The sequence below is a fragment of the Xiphias gladius genome, chromosome 3 (assembly GCF_016859285.1).
Source record: "Xiphias gladius isolate SHS-SW01 ecotype Sanya breed wild chromosome 3, ASM1685928v1, whole genome shotgun sequence".
NCBI lineage: Eukaryota > Metazoa > Chordata > Actinopteri > Istiophoriformes > Xiphiidae > Xiphias > Xiphias gladius.
The window spans coordinates 9,121,609-9,143,057 of record NC_053402.1 but is presented as its reverse complement, the minus strand read 5'-3'; the positions used below and the strand labels follow the sequence as shown (position 1 = coordinate 9,143,057).

The following is a 21,449-nucleotide window of genomic DNA, read 5'->3' as shown; positions in this document are numbered from 1 at the left end:
AAGATTTTTTTAAATTCACTACAGACTGTATTAAACATCTCAGATGAGTTTAAATATAATACTTTTTCAAATTAAAACAGGCTGGGCTACACCTTTTCCACTCAGACTGTGTGATTCTCTTGCTCTCTACTTCTACTTCAGGTAGTCATTTTGGACATTTTCTCTGATGCTTCTTGACATTATCGCACATTTGTATGAATTTATCAAATACATTTTTTACATGAAGTGACAAGACCAAGGCCACATGAAAATTTTTCAAGTAAAACTCTGTTCCTTGAACAGAATGTACAGTATACCTTATACCTATAAGGTATACTGTACAGTATACCTTATACCTATAAGGTATACTGTACATTCTGTTCAAGGAACAGAATTACTTTTACTATAAGGCATTATGAACCATTAAAGCAGCTGTTGTCTGAGAATTTGTCTGCCTCTACTGTAAAGGACTTACACCAAAGCCTGATTTTGAAATTCCCTTGAAAGTGATACCTTGATGGGACATCTTATTGTCTACTTTTGGCCAATGATGCAGAGTGTCAAATATGTCAACCTGGTTGTGCTAAAGGAAAAGTCGGGGGATTACCAAAGTCATTAGGATTATTCTCCAGGTACCTTGAATATCTATAGCAATTTTTATGGCAATCCATCCCATAGTTTGCCTATTCACACATATTTTATTGTAAACCACAAAAGTCAATCTGCTGATGGCTCTGGAGACTGTGATGTTTGGACAAAATTTCATGGCAATCCATTAAATAGTTAGATATTTAATCTGGACCGAAGTGGTGGAGCAAATGACTGACAAAGAGACTGACATTACCATGCCACTACCACAGATAAAACAAGACCCAACAATAAAATGAACCAGGACATTCAAAGTACCTTGTCAGCAGCTACTAAGAAAATGTTTTTTGAGAATGAAAACACATGCAAAAATGTATGTAGGCCTAAGGCATAGATAAAATCTAACATTGAAACTTTGTTGTCATGTCATTCGCTTCTTTTCGCTCCCATTTTCTGTACCTTTCCACCATCGGTTTTCAAATAAATGAAAAATGTCGCAATGTCATTTGATTTTTCAAAATCCAGTTTGTTTTCTTGTCATGCCATGACAGAATATTAAACTCTTGTCACCACATGTTGTAGTTGTGTAAGGTTATGTAAGGTGGCTATTTCAGCTACCATTGTTAACCATTCAAACACAGCGAACATCTGGTTTGCCTTTCTAAAACAATATGTATGCGGCACATACAGCGACCTTCCTCTCTTAAGATTTATCACACTCATTTGTACAAAAGTAGGGAGGCGAGGAAGCATGTGGTTGGAATATAGATGTCTCTATACATTTCCCACTGATAAACCCAGCAAATGGAGGAGAGATATGGAGACTGATGAATGAGAGAATAAAAGAATGAATGGACGAGGTACAAAAGAAGTGAGAAGAGCAGAAAAGAAGGCCATTAGAGAGGAAATGAGAGGGGAGAAGTAAAGAAGAAAGAGAGGCATGGAGAGAGCCAGAAGAGAGCCAGAGGGAAAGGTCACATGAGGGCTGCCTGTTCATCACCTATTAATTACTTTTTTTCTGATATTTACTTTACAAAATTGCATCTGCTGTAAGAATTAAACTCTGTCAAAATACATATTGTGTGTCAACAGCTTTGCATTTGTGATAAGTTTCTGGGATGAGTGTATCTTTCATTGTGTTCATTTCTTCTTATGTATTTATTTCACAGAAGGAAAACATTGGTTCAATCACCTAAAGAAAACACTGGCTGGCTGCCAAACACAACAGAAAATATGGCACTGCTAAAGTAATCTGTATTTTCCCAGGATTCCTCACCACACACTATCAATTACTTAATAATTTACATTAAATCCTGTAGGGCAGCCATATGCATAAAAGAAGTAACATGTCAAAAGGCAACTGGACATGCTTTCGATTCTTGATGATGATTCACCAGTTCTTCAGCACCAGTGTTAATTTTGGCATGAAATTTTTTGTCTTAGTCTTTTGATGAAAACTATATTATTTTTAGTCAAATCTGATTTTGGTAAGATTTAGTCTACTTTTAGTGGCAGAATCTAAATCAATTTTAGCATTTTAGTCTAATTTTTGTCGCACATTTTTAATTTCTATGTCCTCTAAACATTTTCAGGCTACAGTTGTTGCCATATTTGTTGTGTAGATAGTATGGTTAAAGTGTTGTCTGAGGTTGAGGTGAGTGGAAAAGACACTTTACTTGTGTCTATGTCACTCTGTTCTCCAGTAATATCACTGACTGACTCTACTCAGTCAATCCAGTTATCATTTCCAAACTCTGTCTGTTCTAACGGAATGGCTTTCTCTCTGTTGTTGCTGCCCACCTAGCATTTGTGCAGCTACAGTGGCTGTTAAGTGAGTAACTCAGAAGCTGGATTCACTCAGTTGTTCACTAAAATACTGTTGACTGTCTGGGAAGAAGAAGCATGGCTACAGTGTGTGATTCTGTTGATGCATGCCGGTCACTGAATAAGGCTTTTTTAAAACAGTGGTTGATTTGTCCATGCGTTCATCTGTTCTTTATATCTTTTAGTTTTTATTAATTGTAGAAAATGCAATGCATTTTGTCATAGTTCTTGCTTTCAAATGTTACCTTTAATTTAGCTGTAATCTCATTTTCGGTGAGGAAAGGTCAAATATTTTTCACCGTAGCTTTCGTCGACACAAAATTAACACTGTTCATAACTGAAAAAGCCTTTCGGATGAGAGGATAAACATCTTCAAGAATCTAAAGCAGTCAGTTGGCTTTGACTTTCTCTTTTTATGTCTGAGCTTATCTCTCCGTCACTTGTACTAACCGGCTCTCTCTTTGCCACATTTTCTTCCCATCTATCTCTCTGCTTTATCTGTGTTCTCCCTCTGAAGCTCTCTGTTTCTGTTTTCCCCGAACCCTCTCACTCTCACTCACTCTTCTCTTTTCCTGTGTTATATAACCGTGTGTCTGTGCCTTCGTGCTCCACTTTCGCAAGGAGTGTAAGGACTCTGCATGGTTAAACAACGCAGCTGAGCATTGGGAAACAGAGCTGGGTTCATTGGTTATGGTGACTAGTGATAACCAGTGTTTTTCTTCCATCGCTGAGGACAAAGGAAGGAGGGCAAGAATGAACAGTGTCCATGGAGTGACTCTGTTTCCTGGAACAGTAGCTGAACTCTAAACTGCTTGTCTAACATCAGCCTCTGTAGAACCTGACTGAACAGCCTTAACATCAAGGGCTCCTCCGTAGCCATGGTACCCAAGTTGATATTCTTTACTGTGATTACCACTGCCAAGTTTCCCATAATACAGTTTATGGGATACTACAGTGGTATAATGGTTAAATGGTTAATAACACACTGATGCTTTGTATTTTAACTGCAGTAAATGGAAATTAAAATAAGGAAAGAAAAGATTGCTAATAATTCTTTGATTATTACAACAGTTGGCAAGACAGAAAATTATGATTTATACTTGTCATATTGATTAAAGTGGCAATAATCCATTTTTTTGTCTAGTAATTGTAGTTCGGACCACTCATTCGGCCTGTTTACCAACACAATCAGCACTTTGGGCAGCAACAGTGGCTTACAACACAAAACTCATGGAGGTATTTATTGCACTTTAGAAGCTTTATTGCCTAATTGCCAAAACTTGCTTCAAAAATCACACTCGAACTCAGAGTCATACCTCAAAAAAAAACAAAAACACGCCGCTTGTAACTCCAGAGCTTGCTTGAAAATCATCGCGTTTTTTTCTTCAGTATCAAAGCAAACCAATGATAGTTCTCTGGACGCCCACAAGGCACACTGTAGATAGGAACTGCTAATAGCTAATTCGGCAAACTTTCAATTTGCCAAAATGTAAACAAGTATAGACTAAAAATAAAAAAGGGCTTAAGTTGCAACTGACAGCGTAACTCACAGAATCCATGGCAACAGTAAACGTCCTGTTTAAATCCCCCAAAGTATTATGGGAAATTTTGTTCCAAAATTTACAGATTATCTCCCAAACAGAGGTAAGAATATTAATCCAGTAGTATTAACTTTTTTCACTTATGTTGCGTTATCAATACTTTTCTAAATAGATAAGGCTCTTTGAAAACCCCTGCTCTAAGGTGACAGCCACATCAACATTTCTCTACAGAAGATTATGTAGGTTGTTCCCAATTATTTAAATGTGCTAGTTTTAGTGTTTCATGGTACTCCATCATGCACAGAGAAATTGGGATTGAAATACTAATAAAGGCTTAAGAAAACAGATTAATTTAGCTTTTAAAATGAAACAAGACATTTTTAACTACAAGATGCTTTTTTGCTGTAAAGATATTAGAAAAAGCACCCCACCAGTTTGAAAAACATTTCCTTCCTTACTTACCAATTCTTTTCAATGGCTTAACAAACTACATCCTTTTTTTTAAGATAATGTTCCTTGTACAGCCCCTCAAGTCCTCTGATGTTGGCCTTTTGGACCTTCTCAGGCCAGGACCTGGAGTTGGAGCAGCATTTAATATCTCTGTTTGCGAACCTCACAGCAGCCTCCGAGCGAGCCTGAGGGCAACAGAGTCTGTCGATGATCAGTTAGACGGTGGTCTCTCTAATCAGCAGGGTCATTAATTTATTTATCTGTACACAGTGGGTTCAAGTATTTTATTACGGCATTTAGACAAGAACATATGTGTTAAAAACTAAAGGAAACAATATGGTCACCAACTTAGAGCCAAAGGGTGTGTCCACAGTTACAGATGTATGTAAGATTGCTGTATAAAATCACAGGTCATCAGTATTGACATATTAACAAGTAATGTGGGGTTAGACACCAGTACAGAGAGGCAGGGCTGGAGAGTTTATGAGGAAGATAACAGAGGAGGGAAAGGTTTAAAATGGGGATGAGGGTGATGGATTGAAGAAGAGATGACTGGTTAGTGGGAGGAGTGGAGGGATAAGGTGAGCTCTATTTTGACCATCATGGCTGTCATGTAGAGATGAGTAATTTCAATTCCCCTGTCATTTTCCATTGACTCTACGTTATTTCACAGTCGCCCATGGGGAGTATTATATTGTTTTCATTCCAGCTCAAGGGCAAGACATCAAAATTTCTTTTCCTCTCTCATTCTTCACTTACTCCCTTGTCCATCTATTTGCCTATTATTTTTTTCTTTCTTTCATTCTTTCATTCTTTCTTTCTTTCTTTCTTTCTTTCTTTCTTCATTCATTCCCTCCACCCTCCTCGCAGTGACAGGGTTCCCTTGGCCAGCATCAGTGTTGAGTCACGCTGACATTGAAACGTTGATACAACATCAGTATAATTAGAACACACATATCGACTGCTTCACTGCTGCCAAATGTGAGCGTGTGTATGTTTGTGTGCGTGTGTGTCTGTGTGCGCGTGTCTGTGTCTGTGTGCGCGTGTGTGCGCATTCAGACTAATGGCAGTTTTTGACCCTGAGCGTAATCTTGTTGCAAAAGTTTTGAGCCTCTCTGACTTTTAAAACTGTGTTTTCGTTACTTGGTTACATTTGCTGCAATCTTTGCATTCACAAAGGACATCCCAGTTTGTGAACGTAAAATAAAAAAAGAAAAAAAAATCTTTTGGATGTCTCACTATTATTTTGTTACACTTATATGTGGTGTTATTACATAATTGCTGCAGTGATTATACAACAAAAGTGCATGATTAATTTACTGTACAAAAGCATTAATGGAGGACAGCACTTGACACAGCATTGGCATCATTGTGACCAGCAGAAAAAAAATAAAAATAAAAACTGGAAAGAGTTGACAGTCAGAGCATTAGAAAACTGGGCACGTCTCCAGTGATGATGGGAGGATTCCAAAGAAATGAAGAAAGATACAGGTAACATACTGAATTTAATTCGTGCTTCTTGCTCAGCAGACAGCAGCAACACCACGGCTCCTGCAGCACAGTAGCTCTTGTGCACTGTGATAGTGTCATCATGCGTTACAACTGCAGGGCTAAATCCTGATTGATTTTCACTATAGCTCAAACACTGTGTTATTAATCCTGAGTGCAAAGAACAAATACGATCCTGTTCAATACACAGATAGTAGAGATACAGTGTGCCCTGCTGCTGCGTCTGTAAAGCACGCAGGGTAGTTTACAGCCTTTTGTGAAGTGTTTTCAAATCATGAAACACTTAAACTGCCACATTTTTTTCAAGAGTCTAGTGTCCTGGTTGACAATGATAAATAAACTGAGTGATGTGTTTGCAACCAATCATAAAATAGGACTAGTTTGAAATGTAGCACACCGCATGTTTGGGGGGGGGGGCAACATAATAAATTAAGAGATTTTAGCTTAATTACCATAGCTTTAGTTTGTCTGACAGAGGTAGAGACGGGAGATGGAAGACGGTCATATTTTGCTTGAGTCTAAAGAAAACCCAGCACAAACAAATCAATTTTTAAGGCATAATGAAAGAAAGGGTATGTTTCTTTGTATGTGTGCGAGAGAGAAAGCAGGGGAGAAGGAGAGTAAGTGTGTGTTAATCAGATACAAGTTTGTTATTCTTCAAAAGCATCTATTCCCTGAAAACATCTTGTACCCTTCCAGTCTGGTTTGGCATAACTGCTGCCTTTTGTAAAACAGAAAACTTCTATTTTGAGATTGCAAATGTGCAAATGGTACGCACAGCTCTGGGTTGTTTTTGTTGTTGTGGATGAGTTGAGTGGAGGAGTGGGGATGGGGGAAACTAAGGGGAGTCGAGGAGACGACAAAATCATACAATGGTTTTAAGGACCTTGGGCCCTGTACCTCCACAGTCTCATCAGCCATATGACATGTTACATCACCAACATGCAAAATAAACCCCTGTTTAGATGCCATGGACCAGTGACGGGAAAAAAAAAAAAAATCTATTTTGCTGTTCGGAAATCTTTCTCCAGCATACTTTTTACTGGGAGTCAGTCGAGAAGTTTCATCCGATCAAAGAGATTAGTCTGAGGGAAAAACAACTCGAAAGCTGTCACTTCATACAAATCATTTTATCTTTCACATCAACAAGATTAAAATGCAAACTGGAGCTAGCCATTACATTTTTTTCCCTGTCTGTATCACTACTGTCAAAGTCAAATGAAGGCTAAAATTCCTAAAAATTTGCATTCCGCAACAATGGTGAAGTATTTTGTTTCTGTTTGCTACAACAAAGCAGTCTGAATTGGGTGTTACCCCCGACTTATGTTTCTGGCTAGCGTCTTCTTCTTCTGGTCACTGAGAGTCGTGAGAACTTATTTAGACCCATATGTAATAACAAACAGAGGGAATTAAGACTAAAATTTCTAAGAAAGATTAGAAAATTAATAACGTATCACTGTGCATGTTATACTATTATATTATTAGATTATTATTGCTCATGTATCAATATGAAAACAGCATTTTACTGTTGCATTGGGTTGAAGTGGAGCTATTTCTTTTTCTATTATATATATGTCTGCAACGAATGATGATTTTCAATATGGATTAATGTGCTGATTGTTTTCTTGATTAATCGACTAATTGATAGTTAGAAATACCATCACTATTACCCAGAGCCCAAAGTAACGTCACAATGCTTGTTTTGTCCAATCAATGGTCTAAAATATCAAAAAGAAGATATAATGAAATAATGATAATAATGATTAAAATTTTTATTATAATTCAAAGAAAAGGCTCACAGATTCAAAGATACTCACATTTGAGAAGCTGGATTTGTTAAATGTCTGGAATTTTTACATGAAAAATGACTTTTGACCACTATCAAACTAGTTGCCAATTAATTTTCTGTCAAACAACTAATGGTTTCAGCTTTACTTGAATACACTGTTAAGTAGTTTCATTTATAATAAAGTATTTTATTCATAAGCTCTACATATGTTTTGTATGCAAAAATCTTAATTTATAAAGTAACGAAAACTGTCAGATGACTTTAGTGCAGTAAAATTATAATATGTATTAGTGAAATTTAGTGGAGTAGAAGTATAAAGTGGCATGAGAAGAAAATACCTGAGTAAAGTAGAAATACTTGCACAAGTACTTGAGTAAATCTACATGGTTATATTCCACCAAATTTCTTGTCTCTCTCTCTGTCTTAGAGCTCAGATGAAAGGAAGATGAATAACCCAGCTTTTCTTTCCAAAGGGTGAGAAAGAACTGGGGACACTGGTCTCAACATAGGATCTGCACTCTGCAGCCTGTCGCAACAAGTTTGTGTGTGTTATTGTGTGTACAGGTAAGAGAGAGTGTGTGTATGTGTGTGCAAGTGCTTGCTGCTGTTGGTGAGAAAAAGAAAGAGAAGACGGTGACAGTACAGACCAGCATCAAAGTTTTGAAAAAACACATCCAGCGATCTGTGTAAAATACATCTAGCGACAGTAATATGGGTTGGAAATATTTTGACTGCTCTCAAACACAGGATATAGTGGGTAGCTATGACATGACTGGACATGGCGTGTAGCTATGGTCAGCTCTTAATTTCATCATTAGATGGCTACATTGATTTGCTTTGCTTCACAACATATGCATGGGAAAAGAAAAGGAACAGAGCGGGAGATAGATCAGCAACACAGGAGAAAGGATCAGTAGAGAAAAGAGACAAAGAAAGAGACCAACGGGGCATGAGATGAGCACGGGCATACGAATATGAAAAGCAAACAGAAAATGAAAGAGGATAATGGTGAGGGATGAAAGTAGAGAGAAAAGTAAAGGAGTGAATTCCTCCTCACTGTGCCATCCTATTCCCCCTTCTGAGTTACCCCTCGTCGACGCTCATCTTCCCCTTTTGTTTCATCTCTGTCCCTGCACAATCCTGAACATGTAAGATTGTTTGGGCGATAAAAGCTAGCAGGTAATTATTTTTTGGACTATAGAGAGAAGGAATGGGGATAGATGGAAGGATAGGGAGGGATGGCAGACGCTGGGAGGAGGAGAAATGAGAAAGATAAATGGCAAAGGAGATGGGTCTCTTGTTCAACCTGCATGTAAAGTTTCAGATACGATGGTGTTTAGGGGATAAGAACTGCGATGTGATTACTAAGACATGGAAGAGCCACGGCAGACAGAGGAAAGAGGGAAAAAGGATGGGAAAGAAAGCAAGAGAGGGAGACTGTGAGAAACAGACTCTCACCCACATGCAACACAACATATTGGTTTAGGCCTTGCAAGATAAAGTGGAAGAGTTAGGAAAAAGATTGATTACTAAATGTAATCAATAATATAATAAGAAATTACTGTGTAAACTGTGGTGAGTAATAGCTGTATTTCCCTGTTGATCCCCTTTTGCAGCAGTGCTGTCATGATCAGAAGACACGCTGACGAGAACAGTAATAACAAGTGTTGGATGACTACTAAGGAGAGTGGTTAGCAACGGATGGTATAGACACACTTTTTTAAATAATGATCAGTTGTAAAGTCTGGTCACACCAGCAATGCTGATATTTCAAAGTGAAATCAATTCATTCTGGTGGATTCGTGGCAATCAGTGGATTTTTGGGCTGCGGGGGATTTTTTATTTGTTACAATACCACAGGTGGCCAGTGGGACAAATTGGCAGCAAGGCTGAGTGGAGACTCCATGTCCAGCTCTCTTACTAAATCCAGCTACAGCAGTTTACTAGCTAGCCCTGCAAGTAGCGGCAACGTCATCAAGTCTCTAGATATCACAGACTTTTTTGAAGAAGTGTGGATTTCATTGTGTCCCTTTTAGGTGGTTAAATTATAAAAAGAGTAGTTCTTGCTTGGTATTTTCGTCTAGTTATATTACAAATTAAATAATATATACTGCATGAAATAATAAAATAAAAACAAATACATTACTTAACTAATACTATTTATTTGAATTCTCTACTGATCTGCCTGGGTCAAATATTTCAGTATACTTCCTTCCACTGAAAGAAAGATATTAAAAGATGAGCAGGAACCGGGAGGTTGGAGGGCAGATTGCAAAGAAATGAAGAGATGCATAATAGCTGAGAATGGTGAGACGGTGATGAATAAAAATGAGATAGATCGATAGATAGATAGATATGAGAAAGCAGAGTAAGTGGTGAGTTAGAGTAGAAGGAGAAAGAGAGGTGACCAGCTACAGTACACTGACAGTGGTAATGCTTGCTACAATGCGCGCTCCAGCAAACAGCTACATGCAAGCAGTTGATTTTCTGTCAGGGCGACTTGGAGCCAGCATCAATCTACACTGGGACAAGACCATTACCAGGATCACTGGAGGGAAACTGGAGCCCACGTTGGACGACATGTTCCCGAACTCCATGTAGGCTATACACATACACACAAGCACACAACCAGGTTTACACACAAACACACAATGTGACACACAGTCAACAAAGTTTACCCAATTCTAAGGCGTTAGCAAAGTTTTGTTAGACTGAATATAGATGGGAATGTATTCACTTTAACAATGATGCCTCCCACAACCTCCTACAGTGCCTCTTAATTACACAGTCAAAAGTGATACATATCCTAGTTAACAGCCCATAGCTCTGCTCAAAAATAAAACCCTTATTATGAAGTAATAACACTTCATATATCTATAGTTTCATTTGTCTTCTTTTAAAACATAAAGTGAAATGTGAAAAATTGTGTTTTAGCAACAGGCTGTAAACGTCCGGTAGTTTGGGTGTATGGGTTTTGATGAAAATCTGAAAGAAATATAATTCAGGAAAAGAAATAGGAAGATGAAGAGAGGGTATGACTTTTTTGGATGCATTTTTTGCCTTCTTGTCGTGAAACTTAATTAAAGTCATAGCAGAGAGGAGGTGAGAGGAGAGGAGGAAACTGCAACTGCGAGATGGGCTGTTGCATTTTTGACATTTACTTTAATATCTGGAAAGTAAAGGGAAGGTATGGGAAAGGCTAAAGAATATGTTGTGCTTTTGGTGGAAAAAATAATAACAAGCGAATGGAAGACAGAATACTTTTACTTTGAGCAGCAGAAATGACACTTTCACTTTGCTAGAAGTTTCTCTATGAGGGCTTTTTCTCTGTGTACAGGAACCATTAGTATGCAAAAACATATATTATAATCTCTAAACCCCCCCATGAGCTCAAATCAATACATTTTTGACTTTAAAAATCATAGTAAACAGGATAAATAGACATCCCATTCTATTTTCTCTCACAAGTAGCCATTGGTCTGTTATGCATGCAACTACTATCAGGGACAGATCAGCTTCTCAATTGCAATGTGCTTAATTCAGAACAATTTACAGCAATTCTGATAAAGTCAATACATTCTGTAGAAATATTAGCGTTTTGATTATTTTGATTGTCATTTAAAATTTGAGAGTACATGTTTTTTCAAATATAAGATTACAATTTTATAATCTATTTCTCCATCTAATTTTCACTGCTTTAATATTGTGCATAAAGTGCCCACAGAGATCATACCAATACTCATACAAAATATGAAAAATATCAGTCTATTTTTATTCTTAAATCTGTCGTGCACACTTTTCAGCCTTTTTTGGGCACAATGGGAGAAAGAGGAAAATAAGGTGGACAAATACGTGAGGAAATAATGGGAAATATTACAAGGGGAGACAGACGGAAGGAGGAGGAAGAAATAGATATAGTGCACAGGAATAGGGTGAGTCAAAGAGAAAGTATGGAGATCAGCTGATGTGGTGTGGAGCCACTGCAGCAACAGTTGAGCTGAGGAACTTCAGCGCTCTGCAGCAATCTGTCTGTCTGAGCTCTGCTGCACTGAGGTGTGGTGTGGAGTTACAATCATAACATAGCTGATAAAGGCGCCTCTATGGGACACGCAAGTAAAAAGACACCTGAATACACCATCCAGGCCATCCAGTGGTGGAAGAAGTATTGGGATCTTTTACATAAGTAAAAGCAGCAACACTTCAATGTACAAATACTTCATTATAAGTAGAAATCTTGCATTTATTAACAGAACTATTAGCATTACTGTACTTAAAAGTGCATGCATGCAAAAGAAGTGTGGGTTTTGTGTTAAAGTGTGTCAAATGTTGATTAGTTGTGTGTGATAACAATCACAGGTCGATCATGCAGGTCGAACATATTTTATGCTGTTCACATGTGAACAGCATAAAACTGTGATTGAGCCTCAGGAAGGATACAACAAACTGAACTGACATCTTACAGTGCAGTACTGCATCTCTGAGTTGTTTACCTCAGCTGTACTAAGTTAAAACTTTTAAACCTTTTATTTGGATGTGTGCGTTCCAACAAGTAAAATGCGTGAAAGGAAACTTTCGGGCTAGTGCATGAACGTGTTGTGTCTTTTAGAGATGTGGGTTTTTAATCACTTTAGAAAGATCAAAGTGGTTTTTGGCACTTGCACTTTGGCTCTTTGGTGTTTTGAAGAGTAGAGATACTGGCAAAGTGAAGGCAGTTTGAAATGTTTAACGAAAATATAGGCCCATACGAAAATAAGGCCCATATTAAAAAATATTCACAATTATCCCCCTTTCCCTAAATGTGCACAGAGACAAATAAGAGGCATACACAGTAATAATAATTCTTTGCTGATTTGACTTAACTGTGCACTTTGGGAGGGTCAGAATCTATTTATTTCATACTGCTGCAGCATCAAAGAGTTTATTTTGGGTTCAGATTGAGCACGGAGGGAGGAAGTTAGCTTAACAAGGCAAATAAGACACTGCTCTGCTAAAATACACAAGCTCTTGTTAGTGCAAGGTGAGAATAGCATCAGCTCTAAGTGAAATAAGCAGTGAAGCCTGAAGACACATCAAAGATGAGTTTCTTTGTGATGCGTGAAGTCAATTTGAAGAACTGCTTGATCTGTTTTTTTCTTCACTTTGTATTTGATAGTTTTAATCAGCATTTCTTCTTGCTGTGTGATAACTTTTGTTCTAAATGAAAAAGCAACTACAGTTCCCATTGTCAAGTTATGACCCCCCAGAAACACGCACACACACACACACACACACACACACACACACACACACACACACACACACACACACACACACGGACACACACACACACACACACACACACACACACACACACACATGGACAAACACTCATAAAAGCACAGCTATAATTGAGACCACACAGCTCACAATGAAATGTTCATCTGGCCACCGCTGTAACCGTTTCAGAAAATGCGGAGCTGTATGCACATGTTTATCTCTTGGCTCTAAACACCTGTCACAGGCGATGATGGAAAGCGCCACTGTGGCTGAACAATAAAGGAAATAGAGAGCACTATTGATGAAAAACAATACAGCAAAGGAATAGAATGGCCAATGAAAATGGTTGTTTAGATCCCCAGTGGGTCATTCAATTGCCTGTGCCCTTGAACACATGGCTCTTCAGTGGAATAACTTATGATAAGTGGTACAATGCTGTTAAAGGGAATGAGAGGAACGTTATGCTGCGCATGTGTGTGTGTGTGTGTGTGTGTGTCTGTATTGGAAGAAATCTTTATAGATTTATGTAGGAAGTGGTCACTTGTTCCAAAACACAAAAGCACTTGAGCTAATGTCTCGCGATAATTACTGTGATATTTCAAACATGTACAGCTGTATGTACGAGGTCATTGATAAAGGTAACAAATACAATACTGTTATTGGTAATCCATCTTTATAAACACCTTTTATAAAACAACATATGAGTTGCATTGCTGTGATTTCTGCATCTTGCAGGAATAGTTTTAAGAGTTTCCTTTAGTTTCAAGAAGACGCTTTTCTCCATCAACAAACAGCGGTATGCCATACTAATTCCTTGATTTCTTTTTTTTGCATTAATGATAATACAGGCCCCACCATGATGATCTACACGTTATGTGGGGGTTGGGCATGTGTTCATGTAATTAATTAAATAATATTTATTATTTAGTTGTGTCCAAAAGCATACACATTTTCAATTCAAACAAAAGCAAACTTTTACCTGTTTGTTCATGCTGAGCTTGATGCTTACCCTGCTAAGACTGGCATTCATTCATGCCTGGCATTTAGACTATTTCTGCTATTGGATGTTAAGTATCGTTTTGTTGTTTTTAAATAGCTTAATGCACCAGTTGCTGTGTTTTTCAGTAATGCTCTACAAATACATTTTTATAGTTGTACTGTATATAGGTTTATGTGCAGAATATTTACTGGCCAACGCCTTATTTTAACTGGCTCTGATTCTCACAGCTGCAGTGTGCATAGTGATCCCTGATCACGCTGGTACTGCATTGTGAGTTTTGGCGCCTGTCTATATGTAAGGGATGTTCTTTTCTAAATATTTTGCAGCCTCACTCATGCAAAACGTCACCTTTCAATTTTTGTGGTAATATTAAATGCTTTACTGCACTATACTTTCACCTGAGAGGCCCTTGTGTATGCCCTCTTCCTTTTTCCTCCCTCTTCACCTTCAGTGAAGCTGCAGTCTATAATATCATGAGCCAAGGTGTCGGTAATTGAGAAAACTTCATTTGCCATATCAATTCCCAAAGCTGAATTATGTATCAAAGGATATAATTCATTCTTAATTTTGCTTTGCAGCAGTTTCCACACAACAGACGCAGCAGCAGACACTCTGAGAGCAAAACAAAAAACACGAAGCGCTGCTTGGGAGGTGAGAAGCAGTGTAATGGAGGAGACACAGGAGGGGCATTGTATGGTTGTAATGAGAGGTTTGTGTGTGCGCATGCACTTGTGTGCATGTGTGCTGCGTATCATTGCGCTGCTGCCTGTTGTGATTGCCTGACCCAAGGTTTCAGCGCATTACCACCCTAACAGCTTTATGGCTGGATTTATTTGTTGAGTGCACACACAGGGCACAAACACACACATGACTGCGCATAGACTCACATACATTTTCACGCTCACAGCCGGGTGAAAGAGTCTCACTGTCAAATGTTTGCAGGCAGAGGGTGAATTTTCAACAGGGCTCATCCACAGAAAAACGCAGTGTGGCCTCAGTGTGTCTTTCTTTCACAAGCAAATTCAGACACGTCTAATAAGTATTATTTATTAGTTTGTTCGGTCATATAGATTTTCATTTACATTTTAGACAACTGAATAAGGCATTTTAGGCATTCAGTAGTTCTACTTACAGCAAGTGCAACAGAAACAGGCACCATGTGTTTCTTCAGGTTTGGGCCCCCATTGTAAAAAGAGTTAAAAAAAATTATTATAATTTCAATCCAAAGATGTTCCATAAAAGCCCTCAAGAATGAAACTGACTTTTATATACCTTATGAAAGACTTCAGACAATCGTTATCCATGCTACCTGGTCACAGAGCTAACCAGTCATCCATAGCTCTCAATGACAAATCAGCAGAATTGTAACAGCTTAGCCCTTCACTCATCGGCACCTTCTTCTCTCCTGTATAACTTTCTCCCTTCGTCCTTATATCTCTCACAACTTAATGCTTCAGCGGACTGTCCTTTCACAGGCTCTTTTATCACTTGGCTCTGGTCATACCACTACAGCTGTTAGCTTTTGTGTCACAGTCTCTGTTGCTCCTCTCTCGCACACAGCTGTAGGTGTAAACGAGAGGTACGCAAGAAGGGGGTAAAATGAATCCGGCAGCATCTCAGTATTCACCTTCCCAAACGTAGCCTTCTTTAATCCCTGAGTTCTCAGTCTTTCTTTATATTTTTCACACACAATTTTGTCACTCTGTCTCTGACCCTTGTCCTGTCCTATGACTTAAAAAAAACAAAGAAAGCCCTCCCCTGGGGTTCCTCTTCTCTCTGTGTGTTTATGTATGAATTTTTCACTCATGCTGAAACATGACGATTTAACAAAGTGCGTCTGACTGAACACACACATATAGGCAACAAATCCTCATTCCAAACTGCAGTGATGCAACATGCATTCAGATCCTTTATTTGAGTAAAAGTAACAATACCACAATGTAGTCCACCAAGACCAGTGTTTTTATATATATTTCCTAATTAGACCTCTTCTCAGGACTGAGATCAGGTGACAACACCCATGTAGTTGCACAGATCCTAAGTATTACCAGCAAAAAGCATTTAAAATATTAAAATTAAAAGTAGTCATTATGCAGCACTCTTGCAGGAGTGGTATATTATATTACTGGATTATTATTACTGATGCATTATTTTGCAAATGTTAAAGCTGTTCAAGGTGGAGCTAGTTTTGACTAGTATATGTATACAGCTGGGTGCTCCAGTTTACAACAATATATCATATTTTCTACGCTGGCCATATGTTTTTTTGATTTAAAATCTCGACCTTCAAAGTAACCAATAACTCTATCTGTCAAATAAATATTATGCATAAAATGGAAATACTCAGGTAAAGTGCAAGTACTTAGTCACTTACTTACTGTGCATATAGCACTTTCTACCACTGCCAAAATGATAAAATATGTTTTTTACTTGATTTCAAAGTTGATAAATAATAATAATTTCAACACCGTATCTAATTTATTGCATTGTTTATTTCATTGAAAAAAAACAAAACTGTAGGGTCGAAGTGAATGGTCAAGCGATTAGAGTTTCAGTGTCCAGGATACTTCAGCAGAACAGCTCGACAGCATCTGTCCTGCTGATTGGAGGCATAGACACATCACCTCTGGCAAGCTTCAAGGAAAATCCTTAACATTTCTTTTGACAGTATGACCTGCATCTAGTGAAAACAGCCAGCTACGAGATCCAGTAATGACAAGATTTTAAAGGAGCCCCCATGGCCCAACTCTTAACACCCTATAGGCTGGCTGGTCACACAACTGTTTTCCCCCTCACACACATGCACACACCCCTGTTCTCTGTACTAGAATTAGCTGTTGGCTGCACTCCACTCTGAACCGCTCAATATCCCACCCTTCCAAAAACCACCCTCTCTCTTCTCATTGTTCACTTGAGGCCACACATTGCCACAGTCATAGTTGTGTCACAGCAATCAATCACCCATCAATTTGAAACAGCTATACCGATATAGAGAAAACACAATACAACCTCCCTGTAATTTCCCCCCAAACTCCTCCCTTGCTATCACCTGACATCTGTCCTTTTGAATCTCCAACCTACTGTGTGACCTGCATCTGGTCCTCACTCCTGCTCTTCCTCTCTGTCACTATGTCCATTGCTCCCTCATGGTTTCAAACAGACATCCCACCCATTGTCACCTCACTGGGATTCAGAAACTTGATTCATTACCCAGCTGGTCTCACACAGAATTTTATGCAGAAAAACGCACATGAGCACATGCACACATGCACACATGCATGCATTTACTCACACACATACTGTACATGAACACTCACAAACACTAATGTGATATGCAACTGAAATTGCAGAACTAATTTCAAGTGGAGCACTGTGTGTATTCACCAGAACTAACATTAAGCCAGATGTTGATGGCTAGCTAACATCTCTAAAAGATAATTTGGCTATTGGTTAAACCATAATGTCTTGTTTTAGTTTTCTACATTATGTGGGGGTATAGTGGTGTTGGAGTTGTTTAAAAACACTTTTGATGGAGCTGGGTCGAGTCATGAAATTAATTTACTGAGTAACAGATAACTTTTGCTGTGAGAAGTTAGTGAAGTAATGTAATTACTTTTTGTCATGAGTAATTGAATTGTTAAGTAACTTTCCCCTCCCTGCCTGATAGAGGAATTTAATATTTGATCCCGTTCTAGACCCTTATTCATTAATCATTTAGAAGTTGATCTGAAATGTAACGCTAGAAATTAGCTTCCCACATGTTTTTAGATAAGCTGATTGATTCTTAGGCAATAGGGAATCATCTTTTTTTACCATGAGGAATTAGTTCAACATTGTAAGAAATGCTCTTCACTTTGTTTGCTGAGAGTTAGATGCGAAGATTGATACTAGTTCCGTACCTGTTGGACAGATATGGAGCTGGGATCAGCAGCCAGTTAATTTAGCTTAGCATAAAGACTGGAAACAGGGGGAAACGGCTAGCCTGGCTCTCTCTCTAAATCTCTTTAACTAACATGTTATATCTCAGCGTTTGATTCGTATAAAACCTAAAGTGTAAAAATGTGCAGGACACCGGGCCAAAACATAGTCTTGAACATAACTGCTTGTAAAACTCCATCTTGTTGTTTTTTTATATTTTGGTTATTGTATGGATTTAGTAAACAAGATATAACATGTTTAATAGTGAGTTTTGTAGGTACTGGCTTGCAGATTTTGTTAACTCTGGACAGACTCCAGACTCTTTCTCCTGTGTCCGGTCTTTATGCTAAGTTAAGCTAACTGCTAGTCATGATCACATCCAATATCTACCCATTGATGATCACTCCCTTCCATGCCAAATATCAATATCAATATTAATATCATCCATCCACCGCTCTCAGTTCCTACCTAGAGTTGGTCATGTCAGTCTGTCCGCCCTGACTTTTCTCCAGCCCGAGCTTGGTGAAAATCCCGACCAACACCATGATGGCGACCACTCCACAAATAATATACACGATCATGTGGGTCCGATCCCGGTCTGGTTCCTCGTGGACCTCTGTAACGGGTGCCGCTGGTCTCCCGGTGTTAGCCCACACAGGTGTGTCATAGTTGGAACAGGATGTCTGGTCCAAACTGTGAACTTTGAACTGGCAGCAGAAGCGGTAGAAGCAGGAACCACAACAGAACATGTAGATACCTGCGTTACAGTTGAAGGGCGGGTCCCACTGGCCCATGACATCATAGTAACCCCAGCATCGGTTACCGCTGCTTGGAACTGTTTGGTCCTCGGCGTCTGGTGTGGGTGTGGCCAGGGCGGACTCTGTCAAGATAGTGGGCTCTGTTGTCTGGTTGTTGGTGGAGACCTGGGCCAAAGCCTGACCTGAGGGCCGAGAGCTCAGTCCACCCAGAGAGGTCAAACCCAGGAGAATGGCCAGCGAAAAGCTTATCAAGAGTGGATGCATGGAGTTGGCCATCTTGAAGTTACTCCAGTGTCTTGTGATGGCTCAGTGCTGATGTGTAATTAAAGAGAGGTCCAAATGAAAGCTCCTAGGTTTAAAAAACAACAAAGAAATAGAAAGTTAAATATGTCCAGAGCATGAAATTATAGTCAGTGAATCAATCCCTGATTAGAAAAACTTGGGAAATAACAATTATGACAAAAAGAGGGAGTTCAGCCTATATTCATGCCTGGATGATAAATAAAACAGCATTCAATTAGTGTTGTGGGAGTTATTACTGCACACTGTTACAGAAAACTAAATTGTCGTGAAAGGGCAGAGGAACAAGTGAGTGAAAGAAATCAATCTCCCATCTCAGCATGCTCCTAACAGGAGGGAATGAGTCCCTTGTGAGCAGGCACTCACATGCAAAGACACATCACAGCCCCTGGCAGTCTACTGTATGTGTGTAGGTGTGTGTGGGAGTGTGTCTGTTTGCGTATCAAAGCGAACAAATATTCTAAAATTCAGGAAATGTCACCTTTCACAAAGCCATATGTCATGAGCAGACAGCAGAGGCAGTTGTAGACAAATCCAAATCCGGTGGCTTGGAGCGAATCCAGTTTAGGAAGGCGTGTTACATACGAAAGAGCTTGCCTCTGGCATTTCTAGCAATAAGCACCCCCGCTGAGTGGATGAATAATCCGTGAAAAGTGAGAACTCTGGGTTCCTGATTGCGCTAGCATAAAAAGAAAGCAGATTCCTCTCAAACTCACAGATAGTCACGGGCTCCCACATGAAAGGGTATTCACTCTGGAGACGGACTCATATTCCTGAGTGGATAACAACAACTCTAATGCTCAAGTCTGGAGTCGGATCAGTTCTGATGTCCAGGAAAAACTAACCAGAGTGTGGTGTTTTCCACTTCTCCTTCTCAGAGCTTAACTTGCATCTATCATCCTCCTACTCTCAATGTCACTGTTCAAAGGAAGCTTTTTTATTTTTGTGGTGGGCATCTTTTCACTGCCACCTTGGTCCACTTTGGTGAACGTTACTTCCTCCTTGAGAAGTGTAGTTCCAGTCTTCCAGTCCCTGTTGTCTTTATGAGTGATATTAAATATTCAGCTTTTATTTTGTAAAGCTTATGTAGGATAGTTCCTTCCTATTTCCAACCAAAGACCCAACGGGTAAAAACAGCTGCTCAATACTCTCTAAAACATCACTCCAGGCTCTTGTCAAGCTGAAATCCTATGCTGATTATAGTCCAGAAGTGTCCCTTTTGCACCTGAGGCGTGTTTTCTGTCACGTACGCACACACACACACTCACAAACAGCTCAAAGCCCCCTGGTGACAGTGCTCTGTCAGTGTCACTCTGTGGCTTTTAAGTGACACACAGAGTCCAATGGCTTTTTGTGCTCGGCGTGTGCAGGGCTCCTGTTGCTGCTGCTCCGTGAACACTCCACTGAAACCCCTCCTTTCCCCGCAGATCCCAGGGTCTCTAAAAGACCCAGGACACCAGCTGGGTACGTTGTCTATTAGCCCACTCAGTCCTGCCCTACAAGTGCTAAGACTAAGGGGAGAGCAGGAGAAAGAGAGAGAGAGAGAGAGAGGGGCGGGCTGATCTTGTGAAACTGAATCTCTGATCAGAGAGGCGGGCTGATCTTGTGAAACTGAATCTCTGATCTTATTGTCTTAGTGCTGCTGCATCCAATAGAAACTGTAAAAAAAGAGAAACATGCTGGAATAACTGGACCAGAGTGGATGGTCCCACAAAACGGATTTTTCTTTGATGGTTGTTTTTCCCTTTTCTTGGCTTGCTTTTGGCTCAGTTCCTTTATTATTTGTTTTTGATTAAACTCTGACCTTAATATTAATCTCTGCTCTCTTTGATACTTCTGCCTCTTTCTCTCTCTTCCACAACTTACCTCACCCTCTCCTCTCATGCCCTCAGGAAATATCAGCTTGGGGGCCAGAGAGCCTGTGGACTGCCCTCTGCACTTTCAGCGCCGCACTTGCACAAGCCTCGCTGGAATAATACTCCCCCAGCCCATTCGGACGACAGAGACAAGTGGAGATGCGACTGTCAAACAGCAGTGTGGCACTGAGAGCAGATAAAAAAATACCCTGTTTTCAAAAGAAGCCCCCCCCCCCCTTTGGAAATATAGGACTGTCTGCAGCAGCCACTCTTTGTTGTTCTTGATACTGTTGTTGCTTCAACAACTAATCGGCCAGTTTTTCAAATTTTCCATTGGCATCAATGTATTTTTTTGTCTCCCCACCCCCCCACTGAGCAAAAAAATTAACAAAAAAATCTCAAAGCATTAATATGCAACAGTTTTTAAGCAAATGCTGCATATTATCTCCCAATTTTTCATGCAATGGATTCACTTTGCTGTCAATTCAGTCCTTGTCCGGCTGCAGCTTCTTTGAAAACAGGCATAATTTGATATATATGTATAGGAATTTTATATATATATCATATGTATGTGTTTTCACTGGTGCTCTGCTTGTGGGATGCTCCAAACAGAAGTGGGAACAGCAAGGAGAAGCAATAAAATGCTTTTTTTTAATTATTCCATCCTCCTCCTTTGTTTCT

At 39.3% G+C, this 21,449-nt stretch overlaps 1 protein-coding gene across 1 annotated transcript in view; it reads right to left on the bottom strand.

Moving 5' to 3' along the window:
• LOC120783766 (protein shisa-8) overlaps positions 1-18,888 on the bottom strand; it is a 94,414-nt gene extending 75,526 nt beyond the window's left edge. Inside the window, exon 1 of the mRNA XM_040116983.1 lies at positions 18,323-18,888. Coding sequence (XP_039972917.1) covers positions 18,323-18,888 — 566 coding nt within the window. The remainder of the gene's footprint in view (positions 1-18,322) is intronic.
• Positions 18,889-21,449: the final 2,561 nt, after the last annotated feature.